This window comes from Hippocampus zosterae, chromosome 9 (genome assembly GCF_025434085.1).
Source record: "Hippocampus zosterae strain Florida chromosome 9, ASM2543408v3, whole genome shotgun sequence".
Lineage (NCBI taxonomy): Eukaryota > Metazoa > Chordata > Actinopteri > Syngnathiformes > Syngnathidae > Hippocampus > Hippocampus zosterae.
The window spans coordinates 11,571,823-11,599,254 of record NC_067459.1 but is presented as its reverse complement, the minus strand read 5'-3'; the positions used below and the strand labels follow the sequence as shown (position 1 = coordinate 11,599,254).

Genomic DNA, 27,432 nt, shown 5'->3' with positions numbered 1-27,432 from the left:
GTCTTACTTTTAATGTGTTTACTTCTTACTTTTTTCTGTTCACTTCTCAAAAATGGTTTTTTATTTTTATTTGAGTTGTTGAGATAATCGGTCACATTTATAGTGGAAAAAGTTTTGCAATTATTTATCTTGGTCTTCTTATTTTTTAAGACCGCCAAAACCTGGCATTTTAACAACAGCATGGAGATTTTTTATATCCCCTGAAAGTGGCGATGAAGCATTTTAATAAGTGTTATGACTTGGGGGTCCGCAGTGGCGCCCGAATTATTGCCTTTGAATTATCTCTCGGTCCACTTGGGACGGGGCCTATCACTAACATTAGCACTATTGACAGCATGGCCCCGTCGAGATAACAGGAAGGAAGGGTGCACTCCTTTTCCTGTGCCCTTGTTTGTTGACATATCATTTTTATCTTTTGGGAAGCATCTTGTCCAGCTCCCCTGCCGCTTGGAATTCACTGAGCCCGCCCAGGAAGGCATGTGCGAGATGTGTGCGCTGATTGCTTGCAATGGCAGATAATCGCCATGGTGACTCTTCCATCTAAAGGATTGCCTTTTAAAGATGTGTGTGTGTGTGTGTGTGTGTGTGTGTGTGTGTGTGTGTGTGTGTGTGTGTGTGTGTGTGTGTGTGTGTGTGTGTGTGTGTGTGTGCGTGTTTTCCCATTCTCGAGGGAAAATGGCACAGACTGATGGAGCCAAGTCACTCTTCCTTCAGATACTCTATTTTATAAATGGGACATTTTGATGGAAATTGCACTTTTCTTGGATACAAATAACTCCACAATTGGAGACAAAGAAAAAGCAAGAACTAAGGTGTGTGTTGTTGCAGTGGCGGCATGGCAGCATATTGTAACATGGCAGTGGCGGCACAGCATAGCCCTGTCACATCTCGGAGTCTTTGAATTTTGATTAAGGCAAAATTCCTCGAATACTTGAACTTTAAATATGACAAGGACAAAATAACTGTGGAAAAGGTAAATAATAGTATACAGCAACAATAACAACTGAAAAAACATCCATAATAACATAATCCATTCCTGCATGTTTTGGCCTCTTAGGGGCAGTATGGAGCCGTCCATGGATGGAGTACACGCTTGTTGCGATTGAATTATATTCATAACATTTTTCGCAGATTGTTAAGAAATTCTGCCCTTGAGTTGTGTTTTCTTACCTCTGTTTGTGTTTCCACAACGATTGTGTGTGAATATTTATTTCAGGGATAATATCACTGCCATCGATGATACTACTTTGACTTTAGCATTAGCACTAGTCATGTTTTAAAGCCGAAGCATGTTTTTTATTTAAATATACAATGTGTGGAATTATTTTTGTGGTGCGTTACGTTTTATAGTAAACTCCAACTGAGTGTCAATTAAAGAGCTTAAAGCACTCTTTGGGTTGAGATGGCAGAATCACTGCTTCACAGGCAACATGGCGCATTCCAGGATATTTTCACAAAGTTCTGCACAGGTATTTTCTTCGATTATGACATTGTCACGATTTTGTTAGTATTTCAAATCACTAACAAAGCTTTCTAAGGAGCATTCTGTATTATTTCCTCTCTCACCACAATGATTTTGTCCCCCACACCTTTGTTCGCTAGCTACTGTGACCTGAATGTTACGTCTTGATTCCCACTGATAATGGAGAGCCTCAGTTTGTTGCTGTTGTTGTGATGTTTTGAACGCAGGCTCCCACCTCTTTTCAATGAATACAGATCAGCATGCATGTGTGGAAGTGAGAGATAACCTTGTCCTTGGCCATATTTATGGCACACTTTGACATGATAGACAGATTGTACCACATTGCAAGGCAGCTGACTACCAAGCAGAACATATCGGAGTTGTTCCATGACATTACACACACAGGACCTTCGTTTGGTAGACTAGTGCCCGTGTGCTCGGCGGAAAAATGGGTGTTGCTTCATTTTCGGGCTGCTCTAAGACTGGTCTATGTGTTTTCCGTTTGGAGCCGTGATGTGCCTGTCTGGGCGTTTCAGCATACAGTGTTGTCTCGCCCCCGACTCATCTGACAATTTGTAACAAAGTAGTTTTCGCTCGCCGTTCCCGCCGCAACGCATCTACAAATTTGGTTACACAAAGTGTGTGGTTGATGTCATTGGATCTCATCCATAAATATGACCCCCACCACGGGATAATGCCTCTGTATCATTGTAGAAATCAATTGACTAAATGGATTATAATCATTGTCATCTTAAAAATAGCACTATTTCCCAAACATACACATGCACGATAGGAGTGCACACGTCACGTGCGCAGCCGACTCCATCGTCCGTGAGGAGAGATCTTGCCGTTCACCTGTCAATGTCATGCACGGATCTTCTTTGAGTCGACTTCTGTTTCCACAATGGCAAGCACGGCCTACTTGGGTGCACTGCGCTCAAACCGCCCTGATTTTGATGCAAATGAGGGATGCCACCAAATCGGCCGAGAATGGACTACTTCCATTGCACAACGGCATACAAAAGGGGCGTGCACATACCTAAGTCCAATTCTGCCAATGCAAAGTCTAGCAAAATACCAAACCAAAGAAAACTCCAACTATGTGCAGAGTTAGACTCCACTTTGTGCTTGACTTGTGCTCAGCATGAAAATAGGGCCCGCAGAGTCCCAGTGGAAACGTGAAGTTGAACAATCTCCAATGAATGTAATATTGGAGTGTGACTGTGGGAAGATATTGTACTATAAAGTAATATGTTTTTTTATTTTATTTTTATGAGCTGTTCTAAAAGGACTCGAGCACTTGCAGCAAAAAGATGCCAGCTCCTCTTCAAGTAAATGCATCCTCAGGCAAAGTCATTTATTTTTACACTGAGCATAAAGCCAAAGTCACTTATATCCCCAAGAACATAACTCTGCGATACTCCTCCTTTATGAATGTACATGAAAGCAGCCAAAAGCTCAAGAATACAGATTCTAGAATAATACATCATATCTGAATATAAAGTGGCTCCATGTACTGAATGTTTGAAATTAGTGTTGATAGTTTACCAACTCGAAATTTGGAGAATACTCATCTTTTGTTGCCGCGGTAACTATCGATCACCAATTTAAGTGGTATGTAATAGCAGACCAGCCAAGACATGCCGCTTGTTACTGTTATGTGCAGTGCTGGTAACACTGCTGGCTGGACAACTAAAACCCAGTTCACGTGGCCAGACAATCAGCCAGGTTTTGGAAGTCAAAACCTTGCATTTCCTTTATTGGGTGCCAGCTGTGCATCGTTTCTGATTTATTTCGTTTTTATTTCTTGCCATAGCTTTCGAGGCAAGGCGCGATGAACATGCACTGTTATGATTAAGCGGTGGTTATGATCACTTGGATTGGCTCATTTGTGAAAGGAGGCGTGGCTACAGGTTTCACTGTATACTCTTGTCAGCAGTGAACAATGGCTGCTTACTGTCTCACCAATAAACGTCATGCACTCGACAAGATAACTCATTTTTGTCTGAAAACACATTTGCAAGAACGAGCGCCTTTGTGTGTACAGACCAGCGCATGAGATCAAGATTGAATGCCAACATGACTAACATTAATTATTACCTCAAATCTCTCTCATCTCCAATTCTTTGTCCTGTTTTTTTGTGTGTGAAATATAGACAGATGGCAGTAACAGAATGTCACAAACCATCACTTCCTGTTCCGAGGTTTACCAAAGTTCACATTGCTGATTTATTTTCTGTGTGTGTGTATTAGTGGAGGGTTTATCTGATTTGGCCACCAGGCCGGCAGACACTATAATCCTGCTTGTCGTTACGTCACTCCCTTCCCCCCGGGTCCCCCCAAACAACTAGCCCCACCCTCACTGGCAATGCCTTCCATATTTCCCAAGGTCAATTCGGTAACATCCTGGCAGGACTTTTAATATGAGAAATTGAACTTCCCACAAGTGTGAGCGACTAATAGAATGAGGAACGATTGGCAGTCACGTCGAGGGCCAAACGGATAAGGACGGTTCTTGTCACGTCGTTACATTTCTTCTCATGATCTTGCGTCCTCACATGCAAACTAGCAGTGCACTCTTGTGACAAAGTACCTCATGTACTGTGTTTGCTACAAGTTGTGTATCCTGAAGTTGTATTGGTGGCATAGCAGCATATTATGCACTTTTGTGACTAACCCCCTTACGTTCTTTGTGTATCGTCGATTATAGTATTGGCAGCATTTATGCAGCATATTTGTATGCCCATGCATAATACGGCAAACTGGGAAGTAGTGGCTCATCTCGGGAGCACAGAGCCATTATTTCTCCAAACACATTTGCATACTTTCGGCCAAAATAAACAAAATCGATCAGGAACATGAACCATCATACATCTTATTAGTGTACAAGGACGAAGCTCGAATGTGCAGAGGCGTGGACATTGATTCAAGCCAATCAAAAGATATACCTTAATAGCAATATTTCCGGGCCGTCGGCTTTCATTAATCATTTCCTCTCTTTCCACCAGTGCGCTACCTGCTAAAGAACAATGTGAGCCCAGACCTCTGCAACGAAGACGGCCTCACCGCACTTCATCAGGTGCGACCCAATCTGTCTTTTAAACAATGGCTACAGCAAGCTTCATTTGTGCGGTACGATGTGCTCCTTGATGTTAAAAGGCTCTCCGAGCCCTTGTCACAGCATGTCAAACACCTTTCCTGTCTTCAGCCAGTAGGCGGGTTACACCCTGAACTGTTTGCCAGCCAATCGAAGGGCACACATAAACCAACCATCTACGCTCACCCTCACACTTATAGGGACAATTTGTTCCATTAACCAGCCATGTATGTTTTTGGAATGTTAGAGGAGAGCGGAGTACCCTGAGAAAACCCACGCAGGCATGGGGAGAAGATGCGAACTCCACACAGGAAGGCCAGAGCCAGAATCGAACTCTGCACCTCTGCACTGTGAGACCGGCACGCTAACCAGTAGACCACATTTAGATTTATGCCACAAGACTGGCTACATCATGTCCAAAAGGACAGAGCTATATATATATATATATATATATATATATATATATATATATATATATATATATATATATATATATATATATATATATATATATATATATATTATATATATATATATATATATATATATATATATATATATATATATATATATATATATATATAGCTATATATATATATATCTATATACATATATATATATATATATATATATATATATATATATATATATATATATATAGCTATATATAGCCCGCAGGCCATATTCCGCCCACCCCTCCATGTTGATCATATGGAAGATGTTATTTCATGTTGAGGAAATGAGTTCAACACAGTCAGTCGTGTTGGAAAAGGAAATTGAAAGGCGCACAGCTCTTTTCCCTTGTTAATGGAGCCATTACTGGTGCTAATATGTGGCTAATATACGTTCAGATTGCCCTGACAATGTATCGGCTCGTTTAATCACAAATCAACCTAGTTCTGTTTACAGTCATCTGCAACTAATTGTCCTCAAGTGTGATGATTACGATCGACTTGATGATGTAAGGATGCCATTCGGGCAGCGACAACAAAGGGCTAGAAAGCACGGTTTCCTCCGCTCTCCAGAGAGGCACACCGAAACCCCCCCCAAAAAACATCATGTTCTTTAGTTGCGTTGTCCTGAGTGCAACAGTGAACAGCATGTGGCAGACTCGCACTGCAGTACTTACAACGCAACGAGTCACTTACGGAGACATCGGCGGGCGGCAAGACAGTGCAGAGGCAGCCTTTTCATGCAGATTCAAACAGGGCAGCAGAAAGCACGGGTGCTTGAAGGCAAAGATGTGAAACCATGTGCAGGGGCGGATGGAAGATCGCGGTCGCCTTTCGTGCCCAAGAATACCAATAAGCTTATCTTCACTGAAAAAGAACATGAAAAGCAGAAGAGAGGAGTGCTTTAGAATGAGCGGCTGTTTCCAACTTTACTCTAGTTTAAAAATGTAAAAATAAGCTTTATACCAAAACTATTATTTGAGGATAAGCAGTTTGGAAAATGGATAGATGGATGGGATTACTGTATGTACTGAACTCATGGAAAATTGACTTTTTAATGGTTAGGTCTGGAGTGCCTGCCGACTCATTGAGCGTCAAATGAAACAACCAACAAGTACCTTTTTTTTGGAAAAGGTTTCTATGAGCAAGAATTGTGAATCATGCTGCGTTGGGATATAACAACATGACTAATTCCCCAAATTCCCGAGCTTCTCTGCCCGCAACTCGAAAGATGTTGATCCGTCATTTTTCAAGTTACAGCCTGAGAGCATGGAAACACCATTGTGTAAATTTATTTGAATAAAAACAAAACTGATAGATCGAAAGTATCATAACACATTTTGAAAAACAAAAAAAGTCATCACTTTTTCTTTTGTTTTGTTTTATATCCACTCAGACCTTCCGGATGCTTTTTTATTCATTTATTTTTTGCCTCATCGAGCACACATTTTTCTTCTAAGACGCTGTAGATACTCCTGTGCCCACTGAGAGGTAGCAAGACAAACTGTGAAAGACTATCAGTCACCTCCGGCGTGCTTGGGTGTTTTGTTTTCCATGAACTGAGGAAAAAAAAATCACTTTGACCTTTTGGTGTTAAATAAACGTGCGTGCATGTCAAGTCAAGTCAAGTCAACAGTATTTATAGAGCACTTTCAAACAGCCATCGCTGCATACAAAGTGCTGTACATGGAGCGATTTAACATATACAATAAACAGTAAGACGAATCAGTAATAAGTAATAAGTAATAAGGCGGTAGAAAACACCAAGCAGTAAAATCAAGAGCAAATCTAAGTCATGCTGAGTCAAACGCCAAAGAATACAAGTGAGTTTTGAGGAGGGCTTTGAAGATGGGCAGTGAGGAGGCTTGCCAAATGTGGGAGGTCATTCCAGAGAGAGGGACCAGCAACAGAAAAGGCTCGATCCCCTCTGAGCCTCAGTTTAGTTCTTGGTACGTCTAGCAAAGACTGGTCCACAGACCTGAGGCGCCGGGCAGGGGTGTAGGGGCGTATGAGCTCAGAGAGGTAAGGTGGCGCGGGATTATTCAGAGATTTGAAAACAAAGAGGAGGATCTTAAAAATAACTCTAAAATGAATTTGGAGCCAGTGAAGGGATGCCAGAGTAGGAGTTATGTGCTCCCTCTTACGAGTACCAGTCAAGAGGCGAGCAGCGGCATTCTGGACTAGCTGAAGGCGCTTAATGGAGGACTGGCTGACTCCAAAGTAAAGGGCATTGCAGTAATCGAGCCGGGATGTGACAAAGGCATGAATTACTGTCTCAAAGTGTTCGTGTGAAAGGAAAGGTTTTATTTTGGCCAGCTGTCTAAGGTGAAAGAAGCTGGATTTAACAACGGCACCAATTTGCCGATCGAGTTTGAAATCACTGTCCAGTTTAAGTCCCAAGTTTGAGACCGTTGATTTCAGATAAGGAGATAGGGGGCCCAAGTCTACAGGATGGAATGTACAAGGTCCACTCCATGTGGACATGTGTGAGCATGCGTGTCTCCGCACATGTGCGGACACCATCATTTTCTATTTGGATCAATCAGTCTGCGCATTTTATGTCAAGACTAGACACGGTCACTTCGGGTGTGATTGAACTTACACACTTAGAATGCTTTCACAAAGGCACGCACGCACGCACACACGCACACACGCACACACGCACACACAGACACACACACACGAGAGCTTGTGTCGAACTGGACATGTGGAAATCGTGCCTGTAGATGGCACATGAGAAGCAGAATTTTGGAGCCGGTAACAAACAAACCACAGAGTGGAAAACCATAGAGTCTTTATACACAAAAATACCAAGTAACTGCAGAGAGCAGGGTTAGATACAGAGGGCATAAAAACATTCTGACGGTGCGTCCCTCAGCAACTCCACCTTAAATACTGAGAAAATCAAAGTGACAAAATAAGGACCCAATCCAAAACATACTCACAACAGAAGCAGAATATAAAAACGTGTGAGCTTTTTGTTTTGTCAACCCATTATGATGAGATGGAGTCAGAGATAAGATGAGCACATACATTTATGCGGACAGACATACCCGTCAGAATGAAGTGGCGGTGATCTCGCTTAAATGGGATGTCACATCCATTTCAGCAATAGTCTTTCCTCACTGATATAAGTGGTACATATATATGGCATCAATGGCCACACACGCACACACACACACACACACTCGTATGCACGCAAGCACACACATTTTAGTACTGATGTTCCGCTGACATGCCTTGATGTATTCCCTTCCCAACACCATAACCATTAACCCATTGGCTCCCGTTTGACATTGGCTCCATTGACACGATTGTTAAATTCGAAATAGCTGAGATGTGAATATTGACCATGCAAGTTGATTTGCAATTCATTCGTGCACCTCTAAATTTTCTACTTGAGCCCCTAAAATTTCAGGTGAAGGGCCACTGTGCTGCAAGTAAAAAAAAAAATAAAAAAAAAAAGCTAGTATTGAGCTTTTTTTTAATGATATATCCCTTAGGCCTGCAATGATTAATGGAATGACTCTGATATTCTGACAGAAAAAAAAATATTTCCATGACTTTACTTACTTGAGAGGGTCTCTGTTTTTATTATTATTTTTAAAAAGTATAACACATTACATGTAACATACGGTAAAAACATATTCAATATAAGCTATGAATTTGCCTGAGGGTACAGATTTGGACGCGACCGTCCAAATGCAGCAATTGATTATGCCTTATACCCTTCCATGCACCCTCAGTGTGACAATTAGAAATAATAAATTGCACGCCCACATCACCTCGCTGTTTTCCCCCTGTTCTTAGTGAGGAATGCTTGTTCGCACACCATTTTCAAGCCTTGCTACTTACGAGCTGCAGCTGCTGCTCATTCAGAAGTTGGTCCGGGTTAATTTTCCCAGCATCCTCTACCTTACCGTCCAGTGAGACTGGGAGATTTTGGAGGGATTTTTTTTTTTTTTTAATGACAAGCCAGTCCATTGCTGAGATAGACTGCAGGCTATCTAACTCTAACCTAAGCACGTTCGGAAATTCACTCTGGCTCCCGTGCACTACTCTGTGAGTGGGTGTGTTCAGAGAGGTAGTGTGCAAGCCACTCTCATTAGTTTCCGAATACAACCAGGACTGGTGCAACATGTCCCCAGTCGACGCGCCGAGTGTCCAGTGCTGTTTTGGTACACTTAGAATAGCCAAAGGCCAAATATGAGCATCGCTCTAAGTTTCCGAACAGTGAACTACACTCATTCATCGTGTAGTGGTTCACAAACCTGGTTTTCATGCAGGTGGCATGGAATTTGATACCGACTCACTGCCTGTAACTTTTTTTTTTACTCTACATATGCTGGGATGAAAAGAAAAAGCAGCACAGAAAATTTGATGGTGTTGTGTAACACACACTGAGCTGCCTGCTGGAGTGTCATTAACTAACATTTACTTCAAAGATTTCACCACTTAAATATGTATGAGGAGTGCAGCGAGGATTTAAGATAGGCACTTTAATGATCATCAATGATTTTTATTTAACCACGAGGAGCTTGGAGATGGCATTTGGTGTGTATTCAGCAGCTTTTATATAGCGCTTCATGAATTTTAGGGCCAGAGAATCACATTTGATAACCGGATGGTCATTTGAGAGTCCTACTTTTAGCATGAGCCTTACGAGTCTGACGACGGCTGAAACATCGTCTTGTTTTGGTGTGGCAGTCAACCTCAATTTGCTTCACCAAAGTCCGCTATGTGAACCGCTAAACTACCTCTGCCCATCTCCAAGCCAATCATCCATCCTTTTATTTTCTATATTGCTTGTCATCATTAGAGTCTCATGTGAATTGGAGTCTATCGCATGACTTTGGCAAGAAACGAGATATATCGCCCTGGACTGGTCATTACCCAAGAGACAACATTCACACTCACATTCACGTGAGTGAAGCAGGTACAAGTACAGCCAGAACATTCAGAACTTAATTAATTAATAAAACAATAAAGCAAAAAACAATCAATTACTTAGAATGGGCAACAGCAAATTTTAATCGTACATGACTTTGTGTGTCCCTAAACATATGATTGAGGCTGATTTAGAAACCATTTGTTTTCCAAACACATCAGGTTTTTTTTGCTGATATTTTCTTTGTTTGAACGATACAACCTTGCACAATACAGACTTTACCATCTGTTGTAATTTGTAGCTATGGCGTTGTGGAAAATAATTCCACCAGTTACTGAACTAAATATATATTACTAGAGTTATATCAATGATGATGATGATATTACTTCTTATTACTATTATTATGATCCATCAATCGATGTGTTATTCTGCACCACTCCTCATTAAAGTTGTCAGTAAATAGTAGCTGACATTCGCTGAGAAGTGTGGGACAACCGCGACACCCGCCACCCCCCCAAAAAACAACAAAAAAAAACGGTCATATATTTTGTATATCACTTGTTCTCTTTTGGGTCAGAATAATTAGAGCCTATCGCAGCTAACTTTTATCAAAAGAATAATGATACAACCTGGACACACAATAAAATAAATATTTCATCACCGATCTATCTATCCATTTTCTTTCCCGCTTCATTCAGGTCATGGTGAACTTGAGCAACTGTCTTTTGACAAGAGAAAGTGGAATACAACCTGGACTGGTTGCCAGTACCTTTGAATTTCAACGAGTGCCCTTTTAAAAGGCTAAATTAAAAAAACACCAGATAGATCACAAACTACAACGCCAGCCTGTCCTTGCACCCACACCATTTGACATTCAGTTCATTCTCGCAGATGTGTCGTAATGTGAGAAGAAGAACACGCAACAGTGGTTCACACGGTCCACAAATCACAACCGACTGTCCCTTCTAACTCTTTTTTTTTCCTCTCCTCACTCACTGCAGCTGTGTTTCGGCTCAAACTTCTCCCTCTTCCATTTTTTAATTGCAGCCTCGCTCACTGGACCGATACAACCATACTTCTCTTAACCTCACTGAAGAATCTCAGCCAGACGGTTTTCCATGCTTAAACTAGGCCATTTGTTAAACCACCCCCCCTCCCCACACACACACACACACACACACACACAACCGTTGCAGAGGATTTTATTAAAAGTACACAGGGGTGCTCTTGGAATGGCATGAAGGGCCACGGCCTTAGTGGAGTCAAATGTGGAGCAAAAGATTAGCTTAGCAGCCGGCTAGCAGGTGGGTGATGCGACGTACGTGGGTTTATTCGGGAGGCTAAGCAGATTATCTTGGCTGTAAATTAGTGTGTAGGTTTGCATTTAAGGCATCTGCCACTGCCATAGGCTACTGGAAGCTGGAGATGTGAGATAATCCGCGCGCTGTCTTTTTATATAAGACGGAGGGTCGTCGTAGTGTCGTTTCTGTGAGGCACATCTCAGTTTGATCAGGCTTTTATTTTCATCGATAGAGGAAGTGCTGTCCATGACACTCAGTACAGCCTCCACACGGCTGATTCTAGAGTTTATCTGGGAGGAAAAGAACAAAAAAACATGCAGATCCATATGAATTATGAATACACGATGTGGAATTCAGATCATTCAGAGTATGAAATGTCAATGGTAAGAGTTGCACTATGTAGGACCATGAAGTTATAATATTAATGAGGGAATGTCAAAACAAGCTAGTGGAGTCTCGAAATAATATAAAGATCTTGTAAAATTCTATTTTTTTATTTCATTTTTTAATGAATAATGGTGGGCGGCCCAGTAGTCCAGTGGTTAGCACGTCGGCTTCACAGTGCAGAGGTACCGGGTTCGATTCCAGCTCCGGCCTCCCTGTGTGGAGTTTGCATGTTCTCCCCGGGCCTGCGTGGGTTTTCTCCGGGTGCTCCGGTTTTCTCCCGCATTCCAAAAATATGCATGGCAGGCTGATTGAACACTCTAAATTATCCCTAGGTGTGAGTGTGAGCGTGGATGGTTTTTCGTCTATGTGTGCCCTGCGATTGGCTGGCAACCGATTCAGGGAGCCCCCCCGCCTACTGCCCGGAGACGGCTGGGATGGGCCCCCGCGACCCTAGTGAGGATCAAGCGGTACGGAAGATGAATGAATGAATGAATAATGGTCCCACTTAAAATTAGGCCTGTATTTCTATAAAATTCACATTTCCTCTCTTATGTTGCGAACTTTTTCCTATCAATGTTCACACATTTTCCATCGACTTAAGATGTATTTTTGTTTTTTATTTCCAATTCCTTTTTTAAACCCGCAAAACACCTTAAAATATTCCAAAAATTTATCTTAACCATTACCAAAAAAAATCTAAATAATGACAAGTTTTTACCTGTTTTACCCCTAACGTTGTCACTCTTTTCTTGAATCACTAAGCTTGATGTATGACTTTATTCTCGTGAGATATTTATTTCAGTTGGCCCTAATAATCATTGGTGGATCAAATGTTAATTTCCCTTTCAGTACAAAAAAATATAAAGAAATGTAATTAATTTGAAAAAAAAATTATTGCTACAAATTCATGACTGGGGCTCTGTGATGTATGAATCGGCTTTTAAAAATAGACTGCAGTTTTTTCGCATTTATCGTTTTCATGCGGACCACAACAATCATTTATCATACAATATTCTGTTTGTGTAACTCCCGTCTCCAGTCGATTGTTATTTTTGTTTTGTGGGCCTCTTATCTGTTCTTCTTGCAATATGTGATTTGCTTTACGCAGTAATTTAATTTCCTTTCATGTCTCGTCTAATGATCTTTTTTTTAAATGATTTTTTGCGCGCGCGCGCACACACACACACACGCACACACACACACACACACACACACACACACACACACACACACACACACACACACACACACACACACACACACACACACACACACACACATAGAGTATCTGCACAGCCTTGTCAGCTGAGGCTACAAAACTCCATATATTACATACAACTCTTTCTTCGTTACGAACGATGAAGTAGTGAATCGTGACGGATACAGGAATCGCAAATTGTGCACATATTCATGATTGTTTTTCTCTCCAACTGTTTTTGTAGTTTATTTTAAAGTTTCTATGAATATAGGCAGTTGTGAACATTTTTAGTCCCCCTTCCGTATTCAGCTGCATCTCCCACAAAGAGCTGTTTACTGGTTGACATGATGCGACCTAGCATGCCATGGACCTTTTGGATCATTACTCTCAGAGTCAATTATGCATACCATAATTGACTCTCTATTGTGTGTTTGTGAGTTTGCACGTCACAACATGCTTGATGGTGTCAATGGGGAAAAACCCTGAGAGGAAAAACTGGTCCTCTCTCTTTTTGGTGGCTCCCTAATACAAACGTGATAAACGGGCATCTGCTTCCGGGAGCAACACTTAACTTTGATGCCATATCTGCTTTAACATACCATCAATGTAGTGTAGCATTACTGGCGTCATAGGAGCTTGATGGACAGATGTTGCGCAATTAAAAACTTTCATCAATATGCAAAAAGCTCACTGCTGCAAGAGATGGCTTATGTGAGTGAGGCGTTGCTCATTTGAGTTGCGCCAAATATGAATTTAGCTCTGTTGGAGACAACTCCTGCTCCATTTTTCAGTGAGAACACGCATTCCAGAGTTGTCATCACAGCCACACTTAAAAAGACAAAAAGTCACTCGAGCATTGGATTGATGTGTGCGTAATGATGGCTTTTAAAGTGTTGTCTGCACTCACTGACTGTTTCCACCTTTGATGGCGTCTTTGCTTTCCATCCACACATCAACCCTGTGATTTGTCCATCAATTGTCTTTTGTTCATTCACCATCAATCCATCCATAATTCTTTGTTCGATCCATCCAGTCAATAATTGCCCCCTCGCCATCTATTCATCCATCCAATTCACTCATTGTTCCATCATCATCAATCATTTCACCTGTCAATCACTCCATCAACCTGTTGTTTTCTCCCTACGTCCACATTCTATCCATCATTCTTTCAACCATCTTGCAGTCCATCCATCACCAATTGCTCCTCTCACTGTTGCCGCCATCCATCGCCACAGTCAACCATCCTTTGCGTCCACCCAAACCAAGCACCCATTCCTCCATCCATCATCCATCCCACATTTCTATCCACCCAGCCATCAATCCATTATTCGAGCCTCCCATCCATTGTTCCATTCAAAAATCCATCCGTCCGTTGTTCCTCGTTCCGTTGACCCTCCTATCGACACGTCCACCGCTCCAACCATCTACACACCCGTCCATCATTCCATCCCACGTAGCCGCGCGTCCCTCCATCATTCCATTCACCCACCGAGCTATCGACCCACTCATCCATCCATCATTCCATCCACCCATCCATCGCTGCAACCATCATTCATTCACTGCATCCGTAGTTCAATGAACCCATCCTTCCATTGTTAGTTTGCCACTAACAATGGAAGTGGTATGTATGTGCATTTATATCAAGAGATGATTTTTCCCTCTTGGAAAATGGAGGAACAATTTGGGGTAGGTTCATTCCTCTCTGTTGATCCTTGCCTGATAACGGTTACTCATACTGGTACGAACATTGCAAAACCAATGCATCCACCCAGAGCGCAGATAAACATACAGCAACTCAGCAGTGACTGCACAACAGGAAGTAACCTTGAGAAAAACCAGATGAGGACAGACGGGCAGTCTGCCTCAGCTCAATGTAAACTCATCACATAGATCGAATGTCGTCATTTTGAATGGCACTTTTTTTTTTTTAACCCCACTTGTGCCTCTTGTCCGCACAGTGCTGCATCGACAACTACGAGGAGATGGTAAAGATCCTACTGGACCGTGGAGCCGGCGTCAACGCTCAGGATAATGAGCTGTGGACGCCGCTTCATGCTGCCGCGACCTGTGGACATGCGGGCCTCGTCAAGATACTCATTGCACAGTGAGATGACATGAACAATCCCCACAGCTCAGTGTCACGGTTCTTCATGAATGATTTGGACGGCCATTTTCTCCCACAGTGGTGCCGATCTGCTGGCGGTCAACTCTGATGGGAACATGCCGTACGACCTTTGTGAAGACGACCCAACACTGGACATCATTGAGACGGCCATGGCCAACAGAGGTGCACTATCTCCCTTTAAAAAAAAAACGGATAGAAAATGCATGTGTGAATGGAGAATTTTGGTTGGCAGGAATAACAAACACATTTTAGAGCTAAGTAACCTAGCCACGTCCTCTCTCGCCTACTCAACTGGCTGATGTTGAAATTCCCTCAGGTGAGCAAGAAAGGTTTTTTAGTCTCCAAGCTCTGTCAAAGGAAAACTACTCTGGGATTAGTTGAACATGTGACAGCAAATACCATACTGAGGAATACAAAGGAGCTTCTCACTCGGACTCTTTCGTGGCATGCAGATAGCGCGGCAGCAGGTGAGAAGAATGACAATAAGAGCATCAAACAGAGGAGCGCGGCAATGCTAATGTGTTGCCAAAAGTGGCAAGACCTCCAGAGACGACGTACCAACAGGGAGACTGGCTCCCCTGTCTTAATTTGGAAAAAAAAAAAAAAACATTGCAGTTGATAGAAGACACTTAATCTGAGGACATCAGTTCATTGCAGTGGTACGAAAATGAGTCAAATTGTATTAGATTAACCCAATTCAGCACCCGCATATAGGAAATGAGAGGATTTGACAATCATTTAGGACATGGAATTTATTAAACTGACGTTGTTTCCATTGTCCTGATCAAACAAGGACAAGCATACATCTCGAGAATGTAGTATAATCATCAAATCAGTTGGAATAAATCATTTACCACCATCAAGTCCCCATTTTAATGAGATTAACGTAAAAGTGACTCTAAAGCAAGGCGTTTATCACGTAAAGAGAGAAATAAATGAGGAGAATTTAGCACAGTGTTAGCTTGCTGCTGTTAGGCAACCGTATTCACTTCATGCCTAACTGGGGTAAGAAATACAAAATTCCTGCTAAAAATACATTTGGAGAGAAAAAACTTGAAGTAATTTTTTTGGACCATGTATTTTAAGTTTTGTCTTTCATATTGGATTGCTGTGCCATTGAAATCATTATATTTACAAAAGCACAATCAGCGTCGGCAATTTATAAAGACAATATAAGATGTTGTTTTGATCGTCATTGACTTTTTGTGTTGGCAAAGGGGGAAAAATAAATGAATTCAAATCATCAATTGGATTTTTGTGAAATCTCATTTTTGATTTTTAAAACCACCTGCAATAATGATTGTTCCTCATTCATTAATGCTGTAATCATTTCGAATTTATTATCAAGGAGAATCTTTATTCGTGGACCACCCTGGTTGCGCCACAACTGCTGTTGCCTTATCTCCCCATCTTATTTTTCCATTTCCCAGAATTCCACTGTACATCATCCAGATGTGGAAGATGTGACAGCTCACCACTTTTGGTGACTGGTGTGGATATTGATCCATTTTTTATTATGAGGGATTCTTAAGAAGGGAAGCGCTGTCGCATGACTGTCTCCGTTTTTAAGTTGTTGCTGTCAAGTCGTTGGATTGGAATTCAATTTGGTTAAAAGTGGAGTCGGACCAATATTCCTTATTTCTCACAGACCTTTTGTCTGACGACATCAAGTGCGAAAAGGCTCTTGTCAAACCGCTAACGCGCCGCACTTACAGAGGAACGCTTTGAAGACAAAGTCAATAGTAGGACAATTAGCGGTGTTTGTCCGTGCGCGTTCGATTGGCAGGCATCACCCAGGAGATGATCAACGAGACCCGGGCGTCCACAGAGAGGAGGATGCTGGGAGATATCCAGGAACTGGTGAGGCTTGGCGACGAAGTTAATCATCAGGACTCACAAGGAGCCACACTGGTACGTTTTAAGAAAGGTGAAAGGTGCTACCTTGAATTAACAGTAGTGATGGGTCCAGCGACACCGATGCGTTGATGCATGCGCCGGGCTCACAGAGCAAACCACGTGTCGGTGCATGTGCCGCTTCATTACGTCACGTGATTGACACATGAACTGCACCGGCGCAGTTTAGACTGCATCGGCTGCGTTGACACAGTCCAGGCTGCTAAATGACACGTGAACTGCACCGGTGCAGTTTAGACTGCATCTGCTGCTTGGCAGAGTCCAAGCTGCGGCACTTAGTCCAGGGGGCGTCGACTCAGTGCAGGGGGCATTGACGCAGCAAAAGCCCGCACAGTGTAGCCTAAGGAAGTGCGTCTGGCGACACGATGCCGATTGCCGAAACAAGCTAGACCTCACCCTCACTCGAATAAAAATATATGTTTGGGCAATACGGAAAACACACTGATTATCAGAAAAAATTTGTCCGTCTGACTTCTAGCGTCATGCCGGCTGTCATATAATAGGCTATTATTATATGAGAAGTGTTTTATGAATGTTTGTACTGTACGTCATACTCCAGTTGATTGGGAGGTCCCGCCTCTAAGGGGGAGTTCCAGAAAGTGACTGCGAGTGAGCACACCGCACGTTTGATTAAAAGTCACATAAAACATAAACCTTGTCTGCTGACCATCATTACATCGGCTAGGCTAGCTTAGCTGTTTTCATAGTTCAAAGCTTAATATGTGGCGTGGTTTGAGTCGGCCCTGCAAGTACGTGCTCGCGCACACAGCTGAGAGCAGCAGACTATCGACTGCTGAGACGCACTTCACTCGAGTGACGTTGCTACAGTATGTGCATATTATGGAGCAGCTTCCGGACAAATACAAATTGTCCGCCGCGTAGAGCCAAACAAGCAACAAATTACCGTAGAGTCGCACTGAAAAACATTCAATTTTCTCGAAAGCCAACAGTGCGCCTTATATATGTGCACCATTATTCTGATTTATTGGATGTAGTATTTTAAATATTCTGTAAAGCGCTTTGTTCCAACTGCAGCCATTGTAAAAGATTATATATATATATATATATATATATATATACACATACACACACACACACACACACACACACACACACACACACACACACACACGCGCACACACACACACACACACACACACACACACACACACACACACACTAAATATTCCCATCCCCGGAATTCCATAGAAAGGAATATCCTTCACCCAGAATAAAAACTGTATTAACATTTTGACTACGATATTACGTATTACCGGAAGTTGCGGAAAGCGGAAATTCCACTATCCGTAACCCAGATGGAGGTTTAATGCCGCGGGAACGGCCACCCGATGCGACGGAAAAGACTGACGCTGAAACAAGTTTTCACTTCGCGTTTTTCGATCATCAGATTCTAAACGACGACGTGTAAGTGAGTTTCTATTGCCGTGCGTTTTACTGTAATTGTGAATGATTTTAACTTTATTCTCTTACGTCCTGGAGAACGCGTCACTAGCTTAAAAGCAGCACCCACTCGACATAACCGAAGAAACGTGTTCGCTTCGCCGTTTTCATTCATCAGATTCGAAACGAAGACGTGTAAGCGACTTTTTATTGGCGTGCGTTTTACTGTAATTGCAAACAATTTTAACTATATTCACTTACGTCGTGTAGATCATCGCATCGAAACGTTGAAGAACTGTAACGACTGGAGCGGAGCGAGTAAAATGCATCCATTTGAGCAGGCTAGACACAAAGTTAAAAAGATCCAGCAGACACTTGGAGTCGGAAATATGCAAATTTACAAAACTTTAAAAAACAAGGCATCGATTCAACTCCTGATGACAAGCCACCATCCAGCAAGGAAGCAATGCAAATGGTAACAAAACTCCTTCTGTATGCACAAGAATTACCAGACATCGGTGATCAATGGGACAGTTACTTGCAACTAGCAAGAAAACTGTATGACGCAGGCAAACATTGTCATAAACCAAAGAATGCATCCAACAAAACAATCCAAATACAATTTTTTTTTCCCAAAACGGAAAAAAATAAACAGTAAAATACTGTATGTATTTTACTGTTGTGATTTTTTTGGCATGCACCTGTATTGCAGTTTTTGTTGTATAAACAGTTTTTGGACAGTATATTTTTGTATTTTATTGATTGTGTTTTTACACATGCATTTTGTCAACATACTTGCAGGTTTATAAAGGACATGTACCATGCTTATTTCCCAAATGAGGAATTTCTGTTATCAGGACAAATTGGACAGCGCAAACACGAGTCTGTACTAGAGAATATTTACTGTATATGATGATTGTATTGTATTCCGTTTAGCATAGCTCCATCTAGTGGATGCATAACACAACCTCAGCCACTATTGTAACTATGCGCCTTATAATAAAGAACTGTGGACCCTACAAATGAAAACTGTTTTAAAATTGGCCATTCATTGAAGGTGCACCTTATACTCTGAAGTGCCTTTTAGTGTGGAAAATACGGTCATCTCTATTACAATAAACAATATAAGATTCATCATACACAAATGTTTTCATTTTGTAGGTTAGGCTGAAACTTAAAAGAAAGGTAAATGAACCATGAATTCATATGGATGATTGTTTATCTACATCAGTTAGCTCTTCCTTTGACTTGGCAGTCTTTTTAGTGTTCACTACATCATCTTCACAAAAATCTACCCCAAAAAATGTGACAAAAAGTCAGTAAGTCATGAGTCCGATTACCGGTAGAACAATGCAGACAAATCTGTAGCTTCAACGTTTCATGTTTCATGAAACAATAATATGTCAACAAACTTCGGAAGCACTCAACTTACCTCAAAAATATATAAATCAATCGATCGACACATGCAGCAGTTTGGCACCCGCAAATTCACTTTTTTTTTTGGTTGGTGAGGCTTATGTTTTTTTCCCCTCCCATTATTCACATGTTTGCTGTGGACAAAGTCATATTGAATGTTTATGTACAGTCTTTTTTTTAATGAAATCACGTCACAAATGATTTGGACACTTTTTAGTTATTTTGTAGGGTACGTCTGGTCAAGAGAGGATGTCAGGTCAGGTCACCCGATTTATGTATCAGCTTTAGAAACCTCCATGAGATGGTTGTTGTCCTCCTTGTTAATCTGAAAGATTTATCCCTCTTGCATTGTGCATCCTTTTCTTAATCTTTATCCAGCGCAATGAAACAAAACACATTGGGCCAGAATCTTTTGGCGACAGCCCAGAGAAGAGTGCATGCGGAAATTGTTGGAAGTTATGTCAGGCTAATCTTTTGTTTTCAAGAGAAATGTTTTTTTTTTGTGTCACTGGAAGACTTTCCTTCCTGAGTAGTCTGTCTGATCTACAGAGAGAGAGACAATAAAGTTAGAGGGGGTCGGACGAGGTGAAATGGAATTCAGCAAATGAAAACAAATGCAACTTGAACAAAAGGGGGCCTATGGAAATGTTCTGCTTTAAGGCAGGGTAATTGAATAGTTATTATCCTTTTGCTCTTTGCAGCTGCACATCGCGGCGGCTAACGGCTACATGCAGGCCTCCGAACTGCTGCTGGAAGGCGGCGCTCGCATGGATTTGAGAGACTCGGACGGATGGCAGCCGCTCCACGCAGCCGCATGCTGGGGTCAGGTGAGACAAGACGCCGACGGAAAAGCCATCTGGCTCGGAGACTCTCCTTACTGTCGACGTGAAACGCCGCTTTTGTTCTTTCAGATGCACGTGGCTGAGTTGCTGGTGTCTCACGGAGCTAGTCTCAATGCCAAAACCTTTCTCGACGAGACCCCCATCGGTATACTAGCACCTCGCCAAAAAATGCTTCGCTATCGTATCGTGCTAACATTTTCCTCCATCCTCCATTTTCAGACTTGTGTGAGGATGAGGAGTTCAGAGCCATTCTGCTGGACCTGAAGCACAAGCATGACATCATCATGAAGTCGCAGCTCAAACACAAGACCTCGCTGTGCCGACGGACGTCCAGCGCTGGCAGTCGTGGGTGAGTGCTGACACCTGCTGGCCGCTGCTGTTACTACTACTACGACATATTTCACCTTTGTAAAAGGTATGCATTTTTCAACATGTAGAAGTCACTAAACATGGTTATCCCTCGGGTGGAAATAAATGCCAATGCGTTTTTTTTCAACAGCTTTTTTCCCCAGCTGACTTTTGCTGAGGGAAACATCTTTCACCACAAGTACACCCGATGCTGGTCACCAGCGAATGACTTGTCATCAGCTGGTCGCTGGGCACATGTAGACAAACTTTCACAACAGTTGATTATTTCCTTGTAATGAAAATAATCATCACAATCAAAATTCAGTTAATCACCAGGAACATCCATATCATGGATAGAATCCTGCACAGCTTCTCCCCATTCGGCACACGGGTGCCATTCATTGAGCCTTTCCCAGCCAACTTTTGGCAAGATAAGCGGGGTCTACCGCTGGACTGTAAGCGGTCAATCTTAGGGCGAATATAGACAACCATTTACACATTCATATCCAAATGTATGGACAAGTTCGAGCAGGGATGCGTAATCGGTAGCCCACGGGCTGCTCACGCTCTGCATGGCCCCTTGGGACAAACATATGCTTCCAGTATAATCTTGTTCATGTTTTAGGTGGCATTTTTGTTACACATCTGATTCAGTAGTTTTCCTATGTACACCCACTCCCAACCCTGAGTAGTCGTGCTGATGAAAACTCCCACCATCATTTCCTGATTTTGAATTACAGGGCACATATAGAAAAAAACAAACAAGTGGAAATTTGCTCTCACATTCCCAGCTATTGACAAATTCAGTGTCTTCCATTAACCTAACTCGCATATTTCTGTGATGTTTGAGGGAGCCACAGCACGCCGCCAAAATGCTGCTCGGGGTAAAAACATGGCAAACGCTGTATCTTCTGTTCATTGTGCAAATTCCTGGTGTCTGTGTACAAATAAACTGGCCATGCGTCATTACTCGCTCTCACCAAGATTTCCTCATTTGCAGGAAGGTGGTGAGGCGAGCCAGTTTGTCCGACAGACACAACCTTTGCCGCAAGGAGTATGAGACGGAGGCCATCGTGTGGAGGGGAGGCAGGGAGGAGGAAAATGAGGATAAAGAGAAAGATCCCGACCAGGAGATCATCCAGGTGCTGCATGTGAGTCATCTCATAATAAGCATCTGTCAAAAAGAATCTTTCTGATTGGCAACAGAGCCAGATGTCTTATCTCCAGTCTAAGGAGGACAATACACAAGCTGGGGGCTTGTCACAGTCTATTATAAGCGGCAGGGAGGACGTTAATGAGCCGCACATTCGATTTTCTGCAGCTTCTAATGTTCTCTCGCTCTCTCAATGTGCCGATTGTAATCTCGTTCAGGTAACATCAGTTCAGCCACAGTGCTTTTGGCCTTGTTGGACAAACACAAGCGCCTCTGCTTACAAACAATAATAATGTTGTTTAGGGCTTCACCGCAATTCACACAAGGACTGTGCGATCCATATCGTTATCGTATCGAAATCAAGATATCAACATTGATGATATTGAGATGGGAATAAGGATGAGCAGTCACGTGACCTTGCCATGCTTGTCATCCATCCATCCATCCATCCATCCATCCATCCATCCATCCATCCATCATCTACCGCTTATCCGGGGCCGGGTCGCGGGGGCAACACCTTTAGCCGGGAAGCCCAGACTTCCCTCTCCCTAGCTACTTCTTCCAGCTCTCCCCGGGGGATCCCGAGACGTTCCCAGGCCAGCTGGGTGACATAGTCTCTCCAGCGTGTCCTGGGTCTTCCTCGGGGTCTCCTCCCGGTGGGACATGCCAGGAACACCTCACCAGGGAGGCGTTCAGGAGGCATCCGAATCAGATGCCCAAGCCACCTCATCTGGCTCCTCTCGATGTGGAGGAGAAGCGGCTCGACTCGGAGCCCCTCCCGGATGACCGAGCTTCTCACCTTATCTCTAAGGGAGAGCCCGGACACCCTGCGGAGAAAACTCATTTCGGCCGCTTGTATCCGGGATCTCGTTCTTTCGGTCACGACCCATAGCTCGTGACCATAGATGAGGGTTGGAACGTAGATCGACCGGTAAATTGAGAGCTTCGCCCTTTGGCTCAGCTCCTTCTTCACCACGACACACCGTGCCATGCTTGTGTTGCTTGTGAATCTCAGTTCAACCAACCAGATTTCTCCTTACAAGTTTGGATCAACAGTTAAAAACGAGCAGATGACAATCATCTTGTGAAGGGCGAGATGGAGGAGTGTTGCCATTCCCGGTTTGACTGCTTTCCACGCTTTTGAGAAGTTAAGGTTTCAATAATCGCTAAAACAGTCTGTCACCGGTAATGAGCTTTTCTTTTTTTGAGGGGTCTTTTAAGCAATGTGATTGGCTATTTGCAGAGATGAAGATTGTGGTAAACTAAACATGCCGCTTCTTTGAAGTTAATGATGAGAGGCCGGACATTTTTTCCCCCCCTCATTGTCGGCCGAGCAGAGAGGGGAGTGGTGAGCAGTTACACACAACCCCCACACAGGACGAAGGGCGATGAGAGGGGATTTAGCCACTGTACTAGGTCCAGCGTGGACACGTTTACACTACGGTGAATAATGTGCATTGTCCCAAAAAATAAATAAATAAAACATGATGCCAGTAGGTACTAGTCTGTCCCCAAGGACAACATGAAAGATAAAGGATGAGAATTCATGTTGCGAAACAAACTGGCTTCAGAGACTGAATTTTCATTTAATTTACACTCTGCTCAATATCCAGGTAAAGCCCGTGGAAGCAACCGATCCATCCGACCAGACCAAGCTGCCTACCATCCTCAAAGATGGCAGCAGTAAGCACAATGGCCTCATCTCTACAACCACAAGCACACCCCCCCAGCCACCTTCCAATGGCATGGCAGCGGTGGACAAAAGCACGCCCGCCAACAGCCCGTGTGGCCAGGACGAAACTTTACCTCGCGAGAGAGCTCAGACTCTGTCGGAGCTGAAGAAGCAGCGGGCGGCGGCCAAGCTGTTGAACCACCCCCTGTTCAATGGTCACCTGGGTAACGGTTCCATGGACTCTTTCAACGATGCCAAATCCATGTCGGATGACCCCCGCATGCCACTGGTGTCGTCCAACGGCAGCGCGGTGTTCTATACGCCGGCTAGCGGCGACCCGCCACTCCTCAGACTAAGGCAGCCTACCGACGAAGAGCAGCCCAAGTCGCGGACCTGCTGCTGCGTGTCATAGCGCCATTGTAATGCAAGATCGAGTAACCGCAAGTGTTTGCACAGAGGAACCCGCAGAAAGTAAAGACATTGTCCCTCAAAAATGTGGACGTTCCCCATGAAGGGAGGCTGCAGGTGTAGCAGGCTAACAAACTGAGCCTTTTGACACATGGAAGAAACACAAAGTTGGACAGCTGAAGATAATTCAAGGTAAAGTGGCGCCTCCAAAGTCGATCTGAAAGACACTGGTTGACGTCCAAGATGTTCACGTTTCAAACCATTTTTTATTTTCTTAAGCAGACCTCCCGTGTCTTTTTGGGCATTGCTTCTCCTGACGTTTTTGTGGGTCTACTCATGACGGATGCGGTGAATGTTGTTGCCTTGTGAAAACTGGCTTCAAGGGGCTGAATCTTTTATTTATATAATTCATGAAGACCGGCGGCCCGGTAGTCGAGTGGTTAGCACGTCGGCTTCACAGTGCAGAGGTACCGGGTTCGATTCCAGCTCCGGCCTCCCTGTGTGGAGTTTGCATGTTCTCCCCGGGCCTGCGTGGGTTTTCTCCGGGTGCTCCGGTTTCCTCCCACATTCCAAAAATATGCATGGCAGGCTGATTGAACACTCTAAATTGTCCGTAGGTGTGAGTGTGAGTGCGAATGGTTGTTCGTCTCTGTGTGCCCTGTGATTGGCTGGCAACCGATTCAGGGCGTCCCCCGCCTACTGCCCGGAGACGGCTGGGATAGGCTCCAGCACCCCCCGCGACCCTAGTGAGGATCAAGCGGTTAGGAAGATGAATGAATGAATGAATGAATTCATGAAGATTGGGAGCTAGTGGGAAAAAATACACCACCATGTTCTGCCCAGATGCAATGATGGGAAATCGCTATTTTGTGTTACGTACGTGTCAAGAAGAATTCAAATTTGGCAGCAATCTGAAGAAAATCTCTCAGACAGATTTGTGTTTGAAGGACCCCGAGAAAAATAAGCAGAACCTCCATAGTCACACAAAGTCGATCTGTTCCGGCACAGTGCTTGACTTCCGCCTATTGTATCTTAGAATCTATTTTGGCTTGTCAGAGAGACTTGTGTCACATGACGGTTTCACGAATCCAACGTAGCGAGTCACATTTGACTCCATTTCACCAATCAAATGGAGCCCGTTACCGGCAGTTTCATGACCGTACACAGAAGCAACGTTTTCAAAGTGACTTGTTCATGTGACACATGACAGAAATCACTCAGAGCCTAGGTGAGGCCTTACATAAAATGAATGGATGGACTCTGAAAAAGAACAGCTGAACAATGTGCTGTCATTGGCGTCTGCCTGACGGTGGCATTTCAAATTACAAGAGCTCCCCTTTGGAACTTGACAAATACAAAAGAGGTTGTCTTGGTCTCTGTTTGTAAAATTCTCTGTGCCTGTGGAATAAAACCAGCGGGTCAAACAACGGGACGCAAACGCAAAATATAGTTTGTCCCACCCAATCTAACCCGCCATCCTGTGAAGCCACACCCTTTCCTGTCAGCAACGTTGCCAGCCGCCACCTCCCAAAAAGCCAAAGAAATAAAACATACTGGTTGGAGTTGGTCTTTGAGATGGTCACTAAAACGAAGCCTCAGCTTAGAAAACTTGTACATTGGCGCATTCATTAGCCAATGCGACACTATACATTTTGCCAAGAAAATTCACTTTGAATTCCAAACTGTACCACTATTTTTGGGGGGTTGTGTTTGACTTTGGAGGTTGCACTGTACATGAGTGAACTTTTAGATAGGTCACCCAAGTCTTTTTTTTTTTTTTTAACATGAAGGAAAAGTCATGGTGTCGGACATTTTTCATGGATTTCAACATATCAGAAGAAGCAAAAATAGTGCTTTGAACGGCATAAAGGGAAGAAATGCCATAAGTACTTTGACAAGCCACCGTCCCTTTGTATACCATATATCTGCCCCCAAATTATATTTGTAATGATCTGCTTTGAGGTAACTTGAGAGTGAAAACGGTGAACTGTACATTTCTTTATTTATGACATGATTTATGTGTTCCTACATTGAGGTGTATTTATAGTTGTGGATGGTGTGTGGAGTGTGAGTTACGATAAAGAGTCAGCAAAGCACCTTTTTTCTTCATACGAAAGCGACAGCTTTAATCATCGAATGATCCCTACAAATACTACAAAATTGCGACATCAGAGTCAGAATTTCATTTCTTGCACATGGATATCGTATGTGTCGCGTCAGTATAAAGAGAGTCAAATAGGAAATGTGTCACCTAAACATTGAAATAAAAGACAGTCAACAAGATCAGATACTGTACAGAACCAGGCATTTGGCTCTGCAGTGTAAATTCCGCCGAGATGACGTATGAAATACTTGTCGGATAGCCACGATTGCTTTCGACACACACGGGATGGCAGAAGGGAGTGTCGGGAGTTTGACTTGACACCCTTGCCGTGGCATTGTGGAATTTGGGCGACCCAATGTCCCTTCCTACTCAAGCGACTTTGTTTCAATTAGCGATGGCCATGTGAATAAATTTGCTTGATTGACATGTTAACGAATGACCACATTATCGTTACTGTACAGTGTTTGTCACGTATCAAAAACAGTACCATACATGTTTGCCTCATCTCCAGACCAGTGCCAAAGAGTCTTCCTTTCAAAAAAGGATATCTACTTTAGGTGTTATCTGTTCCTTTAAATCCACATTTCCCCCACGCTCCCTTGTACAGTGTCAATGAGTTGTACAGATTCATTTGTAAATACTAATTTCGTCTATTCCCACGAACTGCATTTGTCTTTGTGGTTATCGGTGTCTTAATGGAAAATAATGCAAGAAAATACACTTAACAATCCACTTGGGTAATCCTGCTTTATGTGCATCGTCTGCCTGTCAAGTATACTCAGGTGTCAGTTTTTAAATGTATTCCACCACTGCGTACATTCTTTTTTTTTTTGGTCCTGAAATGTCTGTTATTTTTAAATTACATGCCAACTAAGCGTCAAGCTGCTGCGGTGGAGTAAGTTGTCCAATTCCTTCAAAAAAATACACAGTAGTTATATGCGTGATTATCAACGTGTGTCCAAAAATGGACAAAAGGATACAAATGAAAAACTACTGATGATGTTGTAAAAACTAGACTATACTGACGGTTGCATTCACATATTTTGAATAAATTGTATATTTTGAGAATTGCTCACGGTCTCGTCTCGTCTGGATGTACTCGATCTCTTCAAGTGTTTGAAAATTTTCACATAGAGTAGACGATGACAACAATCCACTGTTTTTTGGCAAGGGAATTGAAGACTTCAGACAAATTTTGATTGACTTGAACCTCCCCCCAATATATATATATATATATATATATATATATATATATATATATATA

General features: G+C 42.9%; 1 protein-coding gene and 1 long non-coding RNA gene across 5 annotated transcripts in view; one reads left to right on the top strand and one right to left on the bottom strand.

The window, feature by feature from the left end:
• Nucleotides 1-27,240, top strand: part of ppp1r16b (protein phosphatase 1, regulatory subunit 16B) — a 75,189-nt gene extending 47,949 nt beyond the window's left edge. For 3 of the 4 annotated variants that reach the window (XM_052076019.1, XM_052076017.1, XM_052076018.1), the window contains 10 exons: nucleotides 4,471-4,541; nucleotides 14,744-14,889; nucleotides 14,969-15,072; nucleotides 16,697-16,821; nucleotides 20,343-20,468; nucleotides 20,553-20,628; nucleotides 20,703-20,832; nucleotides 21,832-21,982; nucleotides 23,598-24,492; nucleotides 24,876-27,240. In XM_052076019.1, coding sequence (XP_051931979.1) covers nucleotides 4,471-4,541; nucleotides 14,744-14,889; nucleotides 14,969-15,072; nucleotides 16,697-16,821; nucleotides 20,343-20,468; nucleotides 20,553-20,628; nucleotides 20,703-20,832; nucleotides 21,832-21,982; nucleotides 23,598-24,068 — 1,400 coding nt within the window. In that variant the 3' untranslated portion in view covers nucleotides 24,069-24,492; nucleotides 24,876-27,240. The remainder of the gene's footprint in view (nucleotides 1-4,470; nucleotides 4,542-14,743; nucleotides 14,890-14,968; nucleotides 15,073-16,696; nucleotides 16,822-20,342; nucleotides 20,469-20,552; nucleotides 20,629-20,702; nucleotides 20,833-21,831; nucleotides 21,983-23,597; nucleotides 24,493-24,875) is intronic. The other variant, XM_052076020.1, reaches the window with a different exon arrangement.
• LOC127607587 (uncharacterized) overlaps nucleotides 1-27,432 on the bottom strand; it is a 113,184-nt gene that overhangs the window by 80,039 nt on the left and 5,713 nt on the right. The gene's annotated exons all lie outside the window — the stretch shown is intronic.